At 31.7% G+C, this 16,950-nt stretch overlaps 1 protein-coding gene across 2 annotated transcripts in view; it reads right to left on the minus strand.

The window, feature by feature from the left end:
- Positions 1-16,950, minus strand: part of LOC134721346 (importin-4-like) — a 338,068-nt gene that overhangs the window by 118,221 nt on the left and 202,897 nt on the right. For both annotated transcript variants that reach the window (XM_063584285.1, XM_063584286.1), the window contains exons 16-17: positions 8,745-8,861; positions 208-324 (exon numbers count right to left, since the gene is read on the minus strand). In XM_063584285.1, coding sequence (XP_063440355.1) covers positions 208-324; positions 8,745-8,861 — 234 coding nt within the window. The remainder of the gene's footprint in view (positions 1-207; positions 325-8,744; positions 8,862-16,950) is intronic.

Raw genomic sequence — 16,950 nt, forward strand, 5'->3', positions numbered from 1 at the left:
AAATAGACACTTAAGTGTTTAAAAAGTGTCCAAAAACCTTCGTCAGATGAACCTGAAATCTAAGGCCAAAATCGGCCCTTACTGGACCTACTCCCTTCCAATAATGCTAAAATTATTGGCAAGTTTCGAATTATACTTTTAAAGTCTCCTGAAAATAACATGTGAATAAATTATGGCAAATCAAAAACAGAGGTTTATTGAACTCACCTAACACTTGTATCTGCAATTTCCTTACACTTTCCTCATCACCAGCAGTTAAGTATACCTTAAACAGTTCTATAATTTCGTGAAAATATGGTTTCAATAATGTTTTTGCTGCATTAGCTACAAATAAATACAACAGTTACATCATTTTCATAGTTGCAATTTGATAAAAAAAAAAAGAAGAAAAAACTAGAGTCTCTAAAGAGCCTGTGTCGCTCACCTTGGTTTATGTGAATATTAAACAAAGGAAGCAGATGGATTCATGACAAAATTGTGTTTTGGTGATGGTGATGTGTTTGTTCATCTTACTGTAATAAACAGTCTTGCTGCTTACAATTATCTCTATCTATAATGAACTTGGCCCAGTAGTTTCAGTGGAAAATGTTAAAAAAAAATTACAAATTTTATGAAAAGTGTTAAAAATTGACTATAAAGGACAATAACTCCTAAGGGGGTCCATTGACCATTTAAGTTATGTTGACTTATTTGTCAATCCTACTTTGCTGAACATTATTGCTGTTTACAGTTTATCTCTATCTATACTAATATTCAAGATAATAACCAAAAACAGCAAAATTTCCTTAAAATTACCAATTCAGGGGCAGCAACCCAACAAAGGGTTGTCCGATTCGTCTGAAAATTTCAGGGCAGATAGATCTTGACCTGATTAATAATTATATACCATGTCAGATTTGCTCTAAATGCTTTGGTTTTTGAGTTATAAACCAAAAACTTCATTTTACCCCTATGTTCTATTTTTAGCCGTGGCGGCCATCTTGGTTGGTGGACCGGGTCACGCCACACATTTTTTAAACTAGATACCCCAATAGTGATTTAGGCCAAGTTTGGTTTAATTTGGCCCAGTAGTTTCAGAGGAGAAGATTTTTGTAAAAGCTAACGACGACGGACGACGACGGACGACGACGCCGGACGCCAAGTGATGGGAAAAGCTCACTTGGCCCTCGGGCCAGGTGAGCTAAAAAAGGTAAGAATTTATGTTACTGTAGACATATCAAACAAGAAACACCCTTTTTTACTTATTCACAATCAAAAGGAGAATCGATTATTTCTGATTAAACATATTTTTTAGAGAACTGGCATCAAACCAAGATGATAAAATTATTAGAAATCAGAACCAGATATACAGTACTACCTGCGACTTTATCTTATTAATGGTGGCCATAAAAAATATGTTCACCATGGTGGCCCTATATGTTCACCATCATACCCCCTGTTGCTTTTTTAATACACAAGGTATTAATCAAAAACTGGTCAAGGATAAAGGGAAATCTTTAATGCATTGAAGTGTTAAAATTATATAACTTACAGGTCAGGTGTCTCAGGTAAAATATACATGTATGTGTTTGTCAAATTTAATAATTGTGATTATTACAAGAAATTCAAAAATAAAATGAAATAATAAAGCTAGTTGAACAAACAGCTTAACTAAAAATTAATTGTCTCCTGACTACATGGACTATTAGTTTTGATATTATTATTACTTATAAATAATTTTTGATCAATTTAAGTTATTTTTTATATAAAGCTTTATTTTATAAAGTGAAAATATTTCTTTATTGAATAAAATATTTATAAGTATTAGAAATATTTATTACAGCCAAATTTGATAATATTTTTATTGTCATATGATATTTTAAACATGATCCATAATTTAGAGGTTAAGCATTTTTTTTACTTTTTGTTCTTGGGTTAGAGACATTATAATGAGAATGTAAATAATTTTCAAATGGATTTTCTCAAAGTTAGTTTGTTTAGTTAATTTTACAATCAAGGAATAGGTGTTCTAATCTTCATTGACCTACAAGAGGCACAGTTTACACATTCTATCCTTTCTAGGAATTTAATATTGTCCACTATTTTCTATTTCTAAATTATGACCAAAAATTCTCTACTTTAACAAGTTTACAGTTTTTATCATAAGTTTTTATTTAAAGATTTTTCTTTAAATTAATTTTTTATTAAGGACTTTAAAAGTCTTAATTTATTCTAGTCCCTGTAATTATTAACTTTATCTAAAAGGCCTAGGTTGATTTAAATATTCTTTGTAAATGTATACCAAGAATATATATCATGCCAGTCCAGCACTGTCGACAATATAATACACTGAAGAAAATGAAGAAAAAAAAAGATTTAATAAATAGACCATTAAATTGTCACCATCTTTAGAAGTGCACTTTATTTTTTCTGGAGACAAATTTTGAAAGAAATTAACCAAATTGACAATAACATATTTAATAAGTTTCAAGACAATTTCTTTCTTTTCATAAGATTCACTTGATTCAGATATATAAGAACATTTATCAAAATATGATGATAACTAGGTGGGAATTTTGAAAATAAGTCTTTTCGGTGATTGTTTGTGTACAACTCTTGTTTTGAGATTTGAAGAAAATTTAGATAAACAAAATTATTTTTTTCCTAAACCATATAATAGTACTTGTAGTTTTCCTGAATAATATTAGATGTTATCAAAATTTATTGTAAAAGGATTGATATTGATCATCTTATTTATCAAGAAACCGAATTGTTTAATTACTTTCATTCTTTTTAAATTTAAAATATCACTTGCATGATTATAAGTTATTATTAATAGTAATAACTCATTTAATAATGTTAAAAAACAATTGAATACAATGTACATCATGTACTTAAAAAACAATTATTAAAAGTCTGTTTATTTCAAATGCTAGTCAATAACTTTATCTTTGACTGTTTGCCATTTCTACTCAAGATTCTTACTAAGCAATGCTAAGAAGAAATTAAAAGAATAAGAAACAAAACACAAAAATGAAAAAAAAATATTAAAAAATTAAAATAATTAAAGACAAAAAAATAATAACAAATTAACAGACAAAAACAATATTATATTCTATATTTCAAAAAAGGTGAAATGTCAAATTTAAAAGAAACCCAAGTTACCTGTACAGGTAAATTTTAATGAAACATATACCAGCTGAAAACTTCAACCCTGATTGATTTTAACAGGTAACATAATTAGATCTGCCTATGATTTATGACCCCCAATAAATGGCCAACATCTCAAGATTGAATACCCCAATAAATGGCCACCATGGGATGTTGACCATGCAAGAGGGTGGACATTACTAAGAGGAAGTCACAGGCTGTACTGTACATTAGTTGTTTAAACTAAAATCACGCCACAAAATTTGTTTTAAAAATAAACTTCCTAGTACACTCATCTCTCCAAATTAAACCGTTCTCCACTAAGTCCAATATTTAAAAAAAACTGTTAGACTATAACCCAATGACCGTATTTTTTGGAAATCAAATTTGAAATAAAAGAAAATGCTGTTTAATGCTCTTTTTTTATTATTACAATGTATAAACAACAGCCGTTATTTGTAATTGGGTAATTAAAATATCAACACAAAAATGTAAAATCAAAATACAAATCAAAAGTCCCTGATCAAATTGCAAAATCAAAAGCTCAAACACATCAACCGAATGGATAACAACTCTCATATTCCTGACATGGAACCAGAATGTTCTTTAAGTGTTTATTTTAGACTTTTTTTTAATTTGGATAAAGGTAAAGTCATATGAAACGAGTGACTGGTGAAAAAAAAAAATATTTGTCCAATTCTTGAACCAATGCATGTTTATATTTTAAACTTAGTCCTTTGTGTACAAATTTATCATTTTTTATAGAAACATATCGTATAATTGTCATTTCTTTTTCTCTCTGTCTGTTATGAGATGAAAATATGGCCGCTCATTAAGTGTTGAGTTCTGGAGCCGTAGTTTACAGATTGTGACATTATAGTGAACAATCAACAAATAAGCGTAGATATTAATCACGTGTACAGCATGTACAAGCAGATAATAGTTTACTTTAGTGACAGATCATGCGTATTGCAATCACTGGATTTTACGAGGAGGGTCACTCTTAGGTCACTCTGAATACGGATATTATGCAAAGAGCCTATGTCGTTCACCTTGGTCTATGTGAATATTAAACAAGAGAAGCAGATGGATTAATGACAAAATTGTGTTTTGGTGATGGTGATGTGTTTGTTCATCTTACTTTACTGAAAAGTCTTGCTGCTTACAATTAGCTCTATCAATAATAAACTTTGCCCAGTAGCTTTAGTGGAAAATGTTATTAAAATTTTATTAATTTTATGAAAATTGTTAAAAATTGACTATTAAGGACAATAACTCCTTAAGGGGTCAATCAACCATTTCAGTCATGTTGACTTATTTGTAAATCTAACTTTGCTTAACATTATTGCTGTTTACAGTTTATCTCTATCTATAATACTATTCAAGTTAATAACCCAAAACAGCAAAATTTCCTTAAAACTACCCATGCAGGGGCAGCAACCCAACAAAGGGTTGTCCGAATCATCTGAAAATTTCAGGGCAGATAGATCTTGACCTGATAAACAATTTTACCTATATCAGATTTGCTCTAAATGCTTTGGTTTTTGTGTTATAAGCCAAAATCTGCATTTTACCACTATGTTCTATATTTAGCTGTCGCTGCCATCTTGGTTGGATGGCCGGGTCACCGGACACATTTTTGAAACTAGATGAGTAGATACCCCAAAAATGATTGTGGCCAAGTTTGGATTAACTTTGGCCCAGTAGTTTCAGAGGAGAAGATTTTTGTAACAGATTACTAAGATTTAAGAAAAATGATTAAAAATTAACTACAAAGGGCAATCACTCCTAAAGGGGTCAACTGACCATTTCGGTCATGTTTAACTTATTTGTAAATCTTACTTTGCTGAACATTATTGCTGTTACAGTTTATCTCTATCTACTGTTGATTCATTTTTATTCGTGGTATACCAATTTTCGTGGGTTTCGTGGGTCACAGTTAACCACGAATTTAAGAATTCAACGAAGAATCTATAATTAATATATCGAATATCAGTGATAATTTACTTTTTAAAATTGATTAAAACTGTTCATGGAAAATAACTGCAAGTTGTTAATTACCGTGTCATAGTTTGGTTTACCAGTGATTAAAAATCAATAGGATGAAGTACGGGAATATTGCCAGTAGGAAATTATATTGTTAATGACGGGAACATTTATTTTCACAACTTATACTTATATCAATTTTTATTATATCTTAATTATGGAAATGAGCTTTCAATCATAAAGTTTTGAATGCCTTATAGAATTCAGACAAGAGTTTATAAATTGTAAAACAAACAAATGATTAGTTGTCTCTGTCCATTATTGTAATTGAAGTTATCAATGAACAATTTAACCTAGAATGACCAAACGAGAAATTTGACAATTCAAAACTTTTTCAATTAATTCCTTCTTTTATGTTTTGTTTAATTATTGATCAAACCAAGGAGGTTATATAAAATCCACGAATTACGTAACTTTTTTTTAAATTTTTGTTGTAATCAGCGATCCACGAATTTACGTATACCACGAAACCTCTTTTTTTCTTTATCCATGAAAATTGATACCCACGAAAATAAATGAATCCACAGTATAATAATATTCAAGATAATAACCAAAAACAGTAAAATATCCTTAAAATTACCAAATTAGGAACAGCAACCCCAAAAAGGGTTGTCCGATTCATCTGAAAATTTTCGGGCAGATAGAAATTGACCTCATAAACAATTTTATCCATTCAGATTTGCTCTACATGCTTTGGTTTTTGAGTTTTAAGCCAAAAACTGCAATTTATCCATGTGTTCTATTTTTAGCCACGGCGGCCATCTTGGTTGGTTGGCCGGCTCACCGGACAAATTTTTTGAACCTTATACCCCAATGATGATTGTGGCCAAGTTTGGTTTTATTTGGCCCTGTAGTTTCAGAGTAGAAGATTTTTGTAAAAGTTAATGACGACGGACGCAAAATGATGGGAAAAGCTCACTTGGCCCTTCGGTAACCTTTTTCTAATTGTGGACAAATTAAAAAAAAAAATTTCAGAAAAAAGTATGTGTACATGTACATCAGTTTAATAATATAAACTATCCGTTTTGTTAAAAAAAGACATGCATATTTTTTATTTTATTTTAAAGTTTCATATGACTTTAACAGAAATCAAATATATATATGAGAACTAAAGTCAAATCGGTGAACACAAATTTTGACAGCTAGTGTCCCTTTAATAAATCTTATAAATAACAAGCATTATCTGAGTACCGGGGAATTGCATAATGTTCTTTTTATACTTATTTTAGACTTTTATTAATTTGGATAAATGTTAAAGTCATATGAAACGTGTGACTGGTGAAAAAAAATGTTTGTCCAATTCTTGAACCAATGCATGTTTATATCATAAACTTAGTCTTTCGTGTACGAATTAATCATTTTTTATGCAAACATATCATATGATCGTCATTTTTTTCTCTCTTTGTCAATTATGAGATGAAAATATGGTAGCTCATTAATTGTCGAGTTCAACCACACATGTATCAACAGCTCAAACACATCAAACGAATGGACATCCATTCGATCAGATGTTCAGGTTTATATGAACAGAATTATCATAATATCCATAATGGAAAGAATAAGTGTTGCAACCAAGTAAAACAGTTCTATTTCTATTCATAGTATCTGTATGGCACATGAGACTAATTATTGTCTATAAGGATAAACATACTGTTCAATGTTATGGTATATGAGACTTGTTAGTATTTATTAAGAAGACATCTACTGTTCTGACAGAATATGTATAAACCATAGTTTTAATATATGTATATATGCATTGTTAGGCTGATATTAAGACAAATTATATATACAGGATGTATTGTCAGCCTTGTATCACCATAACTACTGTAATCCGATGAACAAAATCTGTTGTAGAGTTGTCACTGGTTCAGACGTACTTATATTTTATAATATAAGTATTTCTGTGACTGCTTTTTGCATTAAATTTGTCGGATCCTTTACAATCGATAATTCAGCTGATCTGTTACAACTCCATCTTTAAGCCTTGTATATGTTAGCGACAATAAGTGAAATTAGGCATTAAGCTTTAATCCTTGGCAATAATTAGCCTAATTTTACTTATTGGCGCTAACATATATAACATGTACTGTGTTACGACTCAGATCTAAGAAAATGATTTTAACATGAAATTAATAGTTTCAACTCGTCTAGTACATTGTATATCAGTATACATATATTGACATTGTTCAAAGAAATATGTGTCCGTCTTTTAAGGTGGTAAGTAGATATACATTTCATAAATTAAATTGAAATGATTTTTTTTAAACTGCCTATGTTGAAAATCGATAAATAACATCATTGATAAAACAAAACTTCTTTTTTTTCATAAACATTTACTGTGGATTCATTATTATTCGTTGGATACCAATTTTCGTGAATTTCGTTGGAACAGTTGAACCACGAAATGAAATGTTCAACGAATGACAAATTTTCTAATGGCTTGTATGCAGACTTTGGCAAAACCACGAAATCAAATATCCACGAACATGTAAGTTTTCCTCAATCCACGAAAATTCGTACCCACGAAAATAAATGAATCCACAGTATATTTAATCTGATTTATTTGATTTATCTAATAAGCTATTGTTACAGCAGTCAAATTTAAGGGAAAATACTATGATAACTTTATCTTGTTTATCTATTCAAAATTATTTATTTAATTATATTATTTACATAAAAAAGAAAACTGTACTGAATTTGGACATCGCTATAAACGTGAGGGCATTCCGATGTATTGCTGTTGCATAGATTTTCATTACGTAACTTTCGTGTTGTGTTTATCTATAAACATGATAGATATGCAAACATTAAGAGTGCAAAATAAGATTCCTTACCCTTTGTTATAAATACATTTCTTCAATGAATATTGATAAAAATATTTTTGTTTAGAACAAAAATTAATATATGAAAATATTTTGTCGTTAGATATATATCAACATTCACTCAAGAATAGTATGGATTGTCTTTCTTTTCCTATTTAATGATAAACACAGTATAAACTAAAGGAATTCTTAAGTATAGGTGACAGGTTTACTGAGGAGAGAGTGAAGAGTAAAAAATAAGCAATGCAGACAGTCCCAATGAAAGGTTAAAGTGTTTCTAATCAAAGATTAAAGATTTCTATATATAAGCTGATGAACTTTTTACAGGTCAAATTGAACAGAAGTATGATTTTCATCAGGTTACTATACACCTGATTTCCAAGTTTATATAAACAAGAAGATGTGCCACTGAGACAATTTTCTGCCATATTTCCACAGAATATTAGGCTTAAATGTTGTCATCTTCAGTAAAATCTCTTCTTATTGATTGATTGTATGTTGTGTGTTAAACACCTCTATTAAACTATTTGCCTTTTCTTGGAATCCAAATTTTATTTGTAAATGATGCCAGTATTACCATTGATTGGAGATAGGTGTTAGTCTGCTTTGTCTAACAAATACTTTTGCAACACTTTTGTCAAAAACTACTGAACTTTCTGACTTCTTTTTTGGTCAGCTGCTCTACAGTGATGTATGGTGATGTGTCCTCCAGTCAAACAAAAATGTTAGTGTAATTAATTTACCTACCTGTAGCACCTATAGCACTGATAGCTAACTGTTTCTGCTTAACAGAGGTTGTAGGAATCGTCAGTACTTCAAGCAGATGTTCCATCAATGGTTGTAAATATGGCTCTATTCCATTTCCTAAAATGATTTTATATTTGAAACATTTTAATACTTTTAAATATTTGAAACTTTTCATTGCTTTTATATCAATCCAATTGTTAAAACTGTTCACCAAACAGATTGGTTGGAGACTTAACTCTGTTTACAATAACCTCAACAAGTGGCTGTCAGATTGACAGCAAACTCGATTTTTTAACATTTATTTTTGTCCTGGCATTTATCAATATCAGAGGGATCATTATTCCTGCAATGATTGAAAACCGATGTTAATTAGTAAATGACTGTAATATGTTTTCTGTCTATGAAGAAATAACATAAAAAAATATGGTGACCACTAAAAAACTCGGATACACTGTTCAGGGGCAGATCTTTAGTTAAATGTGATAATCATTAATATCAAACTTGACCTCTACTTTAGCATCAGTCACAACATATTTAAATTTGACAAGCTGAATTTTAACAGTGAATGAGTTACAGCAGGGTCACAATAACAGCTATAATAATTGAAGGTGAAAGTGTAAATTGTCAAGGAACTTGACCTCCATCATGTCAACAGTAACAATTATTAAAATTTAACCTGATGCTCATCAGGGCACAGCTTTATACGACCGCAGAGGTCGAACCATGAACAGTTGGGGCAAGTATGGACAAAACATTTATGCTTGATACAGCTCTGAATTTGAATTGTGATTAAATAGTTGACACAACATAGGTTTCTGACACAGAATGAATGTGATCTAAGAACTTTAACTTAAAAATTTTTAAATTTTAAATTGGACGTTTACCTATTATGGTCCAATATCCAAAATCTAAATAAAATTGAGAATGAAAATGGGGAATATGTCAAAGAAACAACAACCCATCCAGAGGAGACAACAGCAGAAGGTCACCAACAGGTCAACAATGCAGTGTCCTTCAGCTGGCCCCATAACAAATATATATACTAGTTCAGTGACAATGAACGCCATACTAAACTCCAAATTATACACAAGAAACTAAAACTAAAAATAATACAAGACTAACAAAGGCCAGATGCTCCTAACTTGGGACAGACGCAAAGTTCCGGCGGGGTAAAACATGTTTATTAGATCTCAACCCCCTTTCTATACCTCTAGTCAATGCAGAAAAGTAATTGCTTACCAATACGCACATTAAAATTCAGTTCAAGAAAAGTCCGAGTCTGATGTCAGAAGATGTAAATACATGGTAAGATTCAGCATATCATAGAAATCAAATAATGTTCAATTTCAGCATATCATAGAAATCAAATAATGTTCAATTTAAGACCCTTGAGACCTCAATATGGACCAATTTGATAACTGGGCCCAAATATCAAAAATCTAAATACATGGTTAGATTCAGCATATTGAAGAACCTAATATATTCAATGTTTGTTGAAATTAAACAAAGTTTAATTTTTTACCCTTTGGACCTTAATGAAGACCATCGGGGCCTTTTATAGCTGACTATGCGGTATGGGCTTGCTCATTGGCCGTACGGTTACCTATAGTTGTTAATGTTTGTGTCATTTTGGTCTTTTGTGGATAGTTGTCTCATTGGCAATAATACCACATCTTCTTTTTTACAATTTGAAAACAGGACAATACTGTGCAATCGAATGTTTCTTGCTATTGCGCAAAACTGTGCAATTGAAGTTTTTTTGCTATTGCACAATACTGTGCAATAAGACATTTCTTGCTATTGTGCAATACTGTGCAATTGCAGATTTCTTGTTATTGCACAATACCTAATATAATAATTTTGGACCCCGATTTGGACCAATTTAAAAAATTGGGTCCATAATCAAAAACATAAGTACATGTTTAGATTCAGCAAACCAAAGAACCCCAAGAATTCAATTTTTGTTAAATTCAAGCTAAGTTTAATTTTGGACCCTTTTGGACTTAATGTAGACCAATTTGAAAACAGGATAAAAAAATTAAGAATCTAAATACACGGTAAGATTTGGCATATCAAAGAACCCGAATAATACATTTTTTGATGAAATCAAATAAAGGCAACAGTAGTATACCGCTGTTCAAAACTCATAAATCCATGGACAAAAAACAAAATCGGGGTAACAAACCAAAACCGAGCGGAACGCATTAAATATAAGAGGAGAACAACGACACAACACCGAAACGCAACACACACAGAAACTGACCAATCATCAGACAAAACACCACGAGAATAACAAATATAACATGAAAACCAAATACATGAATTTGGGATAGACAAGTACCGTGCCACGTCTTATCTCAATATCTCAAAAATAAGAGAAAACACAAACGACTCAACGTTAAAATGCAACACACAGAGAAACGAACAATAATATAACAATGACCATCTTCCTGACTTGGTACAGGACACTTTTGAAGGGGAATAAAAGTGGTGGGTTAAACCTGATTTTATGGCATGCCAAACCTCGCACTTTAATGGCAAAGTTAAATATAATATTGAAATGACAACATAATATTACAGGACTACAACAAAGTTTAATTTTGGACCCTTTTGGCCCCTTATTTCTACATTGTTGGGGCCAAAACTCCCAAAATCAATTCAAACCTTTATTTTTATGGTCATAAACCTTGTCTTAAAATTTCATAGATTTTTATTCACTAATACTTAAGTTATTGTGCAAAAACCAAGAAAAATGCTTATTTGGGACCTTTTTTTATGGCCCCCTAATTTCTAAACTAAACTCCCAAAACATTCCAACCTTCCTTTTATGGTCATAAACCTTACGGTAAAATTTCATAGATTTCAGTTTACTTATACTAAAGTCATTTTGCGAAAACCAAGAAAAATGCTTATTTGGGGCCCTTTGTGGCCCCTAATTCCTAAACTGTAGGGAACAAAACTCCAAAAATCAATCCAAACCTTCCTGTAATGGTCATTAACCTTGTGTTTAAATTTTATAGATTTCTATTCACATACACTACAGTTATTGTGCACAAACCAAGAAAAATGCTTATTTGGGACCTTTTTTGGACCCTCATACCTACATGTGGGGACCAAAACTCCCAAAATCAATCCCAGCCTTCCTTTTATGGTCATAAACCTTGTGTTTAAATTTCATAGATTTCTATTTACTTATACTAAAGTTTGGTTATGGTGCGAAAACAAAGAATAATACTTATTTGGGCCCCTTTTTCCTACACTGTTCGGACCTCAACTCCGAAAATCAATCCCAATCTTCCATATGTGGTTATAGACCTTGTGTTTAAATTTCATTGATTTCTATTGACTTATACTAAAGTTATTGTGCGAAAAGAAGGAATAATGCTTATTTGGGCCCTTTTTTGGTCCCTAATTCCTAAACTGTTGGTACCAAAACTCCCAAAATCAATCCTAACCTTTCTTTTGTGGTCATAAACCTTGTGTCAACATTTCATAGATTTTTATTTACTTTAACTAAAGTATACATGACACGATTTATGTTCTTCTCATATATTTTATGATAGTATGATACTAAACCCCTAACGGGAGGGATTGTACCTGATATTCATATGATGAAGACATAATCTTTCAATCAGTTAATTGAGGTCTGGAGCTGGCATGTCAGTTAACTGCTAGTAGTCTTTTGTTATTTATGTATTATTGTCATTTTATTTATTTTCTTTTGTTACATATTTTGACATCGGACTCGGACTTCTCTTGAACTGAATTTTAATGTGCATATTGTTATTCCTTTACTTTTCTACATTGGCTAGAGGTATAGGGGGAGGGTTGAGATCTCATAAACATGTTTAACCCCGCCGCAATTTTGCGCCTGTCCCAAGTCAGGAGCCTCTGGCCTTTGTTAGTCTTGTATGATTTTAAATTTTAGTTTCTTGTGTATAATTCGGAGTTTAGTATGACGTCCATTATCACTGTACTATTATGCATATTTTAGGGGCCAGCTGAAGGACACCTAGTTGCAGCAAGGTAAGATGTAAGATAACGACAAAACAAAACAAATACAAAATTAAATAGTAAATAAAACAAAACAAAAAACAGCATTACCCTGATATATAATTCAATATTTAGAAATTATGTGTATGTGATCTTGCTTTTGTGCATTTATATGTAAGTGTCCCCTCGAATAAACAAGAGACAAGAGGAAACATCTCTGATAGTCCCCCTATGAATATTTTTTATATTAAAATTATGAAAGAAAAAAAAGCAAACAAACTAACTGACTGATATTTGAAACACAGCTTATTCCAAGTTTAACCTCTTCGTGTGCCCCTACCATAACCTCTTGCCCCTTGGATTGGGACCGCCCTCTTTGCTAGGTAGGCGTAGGAAAATCAAGGGCCCAATGTATTGATTTTTTAATATTACTGGCCAAAATAGACACCCCTTTTGTAGATAAGTGGAATTTATAATCAGTTAATAAATCATTGATGGGAACTCCCTGTACCAGAATATTACTATGTTCACAATATGTCACACCTTTGGCTTCATTACCAATAATTGACTGCTGAACTAATGCATTTATGATTTGGCCATTTGTAAAAAAAACAATATCATCTTTTCTTGGGGTAGTTAAAGAAATGATAATTTTTGCAAGTGACCATTTATCATGAATTAAAGATATTAATTGATCAAGTTCGTCAATACATCCGAAGAGAAAACGAAAACGGGATCCATCGGGATCCCAATGAAAACCCGATGAAATTGTCGGGATCAGCCGAGATTAGCATCTGGAGTCGGGATCCCATTCGGGATAAATATCTGAAACTGGGATCTCATTCGGGATAACTGTCTGAAGCCGGGATTCAGATATTTATAAGTCAGAAAAATGCAGAGATTTTCTTGATAAAAATGGCAGGGCTTCCGAGAAATGTCAACGGGTATTTGCCAGACAAGCTTGGGCGTTTCCGATGTTTCCTAAGTTCACATAAGTGCGTTTCTATTAGTTGTCGTCCGGCATCAATGATAAGATAATGATTGACATCATAAAACGTTGGTTTCTCAACTATGTAAAATGTAAAAAAAAAATCATGGCCGCGTCCTTTTTTTCAATTGTACTGAACAGTTCGACCCTAGAAAATACTGTCATAAATAATGCGGCCACTAACTTATCCGCCTGCAACCTGTGCTGATTAATAAAGTATTCTTATCTTATATTTAGTAAAAACTGGTCAGTAATGAATATTTGTATGCGATACCCTTAATTTATTTATAATACCGTTACGGAGACAGATCAACTTCTCTGGCCGATATAATATGGGACGAGATTGTTACTTCGACGTTAATACTGTCCTGGTAAAAAACGAACGGCCACTCATACTTTATAGCCTCTTTACACTAAATTCATTGGATGTTTGATGTGGACTGATTGACAATTTAGTCTGAGATGCATGGTTTTGTTCATTAGTAGTTCATGAGTGGTCGTTCGTGTCAAAATAATGATACTTCTATCATGATAGTTTTTCCATCGTGATGGTTTTAATAAGTATCACGATGCTTTTGACAAGTATCATGATACTTCTCAATAGCATCGTGATACTTATTAAAAGTACCATGATACTTGCCGAAAGCATCTCGATGCAACTGAATTGAGAAAAGCATCGCGATGGAAGTTAAAAGCATCGCAATGGATGTTAAAAGCATCACGATGGAAGTTAAAAGCATCACGATAAAAGTCAAAAGCATCACGATGGAAATTAAACGCATCATGATGGAAATCATAAGCATCACGATGGAAGTTAAAAGCATCGTGATGGAAGTTAAAAGCATCGTGATGGAAGTCAAACGCATCACGATGGAGATTAATCCATCATGATGGAACGGCATTGCAGACGGCATATGACAGGTTTTAATTACATGTGTTGACGTCGTTTGTTAACGCTTCGCCAGTAAACTTAAATTGCGACCATCAAATCCCCAATTGATGCCGTCGGAGCATAAAATACAATACAGTTATCTCCTAATTCTAAACTTTACAATGAACTAACATTTGTTTACCAGATATTTATTTTGAATAAGATATTTAACTTTGTATTTTGATTTTGAAATAATTTCAACAAAATTTCCAACGTGAAAGGCTACTGTCCAGGCAGATTTTTTTATCTTTAAAAGATGAAACCAGATGCTCCGCAGGGCGTAGCTTTATACGACCGCAGAGGTTGAACCCTGAACGGTTGGGGCAAGTATGGACACAACATTCAAGCTGGATTCCGCTCTAAATTTGGATTGTGATTAAATAGTTGACACAGCATAGGTTTCTGACACAGAATGAATGTATTCAAATGAACTTAAAATTTTTGTTTTCTCTTAGAGCAATTCACTATGCTGTTGAATATTAATCCTCTCAAAAAAATGTTTGAAGAAATTTTCTTTTTATTTATGAAATTTCAAATGAGAAAAATTGAACCCAATTTTTTAATCACATCCCCCTTTCCCTTATTCCAAAACTAATTTCAATTAAAATATTCTAATGGAGTTTGCAACAATTACTACTCATTTAAATACACCATAAAATATTAAGATGTAAAAAAACTGCTTGTTATCACTGAATGGTAAAGATTATTTAAATTTATCAGTTGGTAGTAAAAAGTGAATATACATTGTATATTGTATATAACAAAGATTTAAGTTGATTCTGGACAAAGAAAGATAACTCCAATTAAAAAAAATTCTAGCAGATATTTCTTGCTTACTATACTGGACAAAGAAAGATAACTCTTAATTAAAAAAAAAATTTGCTATTTCACAATATTGTGAAATTAGATATTTCTTGCCATTGCACAATACTGTGCAATTGAAAAGACTTGCTATTGCACAATACTCAATATAATAATTTTAGATCCTGATTTGGACCAACTTGAAAACTGGGCCCATAATAAAAAATCTAAGTACATGTTTAGATTCAGCATATCATAGAGGCCCAAGAATTTAATTTTTGTTAAAATCAACTTTAGTTTAATTTTGGACCCTTTGCACTTTAATTTAGACCAATTTTAAAACGGGACCTCGATTTGGGCCAACTTGAAAACTGGGCCAATAATCAAAAATCTAAGTACATTTTTAGATTCAGCATATCAAAGAACCCCAAGGTTTCAATTTTTGTTAAAATCAAACTAAGTTTAATTTTGGACCCTTTGGACCTTAATGTAGACCAATTTGAAAACGGGACCAAAAATTAAGAATCTACATACACAGTTAGATTCGGCATATTAAAGAACCCCAATTATTCAATTTTGATGAAATCAAACAAAGTTTAATTTTGGACCCTTTGGGCCCCTTTTTCCTTAACTGTTGGGACTAAAACTCCCAAAATCAATACCAACCTTCCTTTTATAGTCATAAACCTTGTGTTTAAATTTCATAGATTTCTATTTACTTATACTAACGCTATGGTGCGAAAACCAAGAAAAATGCTTATTTGGGTCCCTTTTTGGCCCCTAATTCCTAAACTGTTGGGACCGAAACTCCCAAAATCAATACAAACCTTCCTTTTGTGGTCATAAACATTGTGTTTAAATTTCATTGATTTCTATTTACTTTAACTAAAGTTATTGTGCGAAAATCAAGAATAATGCTTATTTGGGCCCTTTTTTGGCCCCTAATTCCTAAACTGTTGAAACCAAAACTCCCAAAATCAATCCCAACCTTTCTTTTGTGGTCATAAACCTTGTGTCAAAATTTCATAGATTTCTATTAACTTAAACTAAAGTTATAGTGCGAAAACCAAGAAAATGCTTATTTGGGCCCTTTTTGGCCCCTAATTCCTAAAATGTTGGGACCAAAACTCCCAAAATCAATACCAGCCTTCCTTTTATGGTCATAAACCTTGTGTTAAAATTTCATAGATTTCTATTCACTTTTACTAAAGTTAGAGTGCGAAAACTAAAAGTATTCGGACGACGACGACGACGACGACGACGACGCCAACGTGATAGCAATATACGACGAAAATTTTTTCAAAATTTGCGGTCGTATAAAAAATACTAAATTATAGATTTTTAGAATGAATATTGCATTATCTTTATAATCGTACAAAAATATTCTGCCAGACAGCTGTTTTGTAGAAAATATTTCAATTGTAAGTAAACTTTTCTCTACAATTTCAGCCATTTTTTTCATAAAACTAAACTGTCCTGGCAGGTTTTTTATA

Source organism: Mytilus trossulus, chromosome 6, assembly GCF_036588685.1.
Source record: "Mytilus trossulus isolate FHL-02 chromosome 6, PNRI_Mtr1.1.1.hap1, whole genome shotgun sequence".
In the NCBI taxonomy this organism is placed as follows: domain Eukaryota; kingdom Metazoa; phylum Mollusca; class Bivalvia; order Mytilida; family Mytilidae; genus Mytilus; species Mytilus trossulus.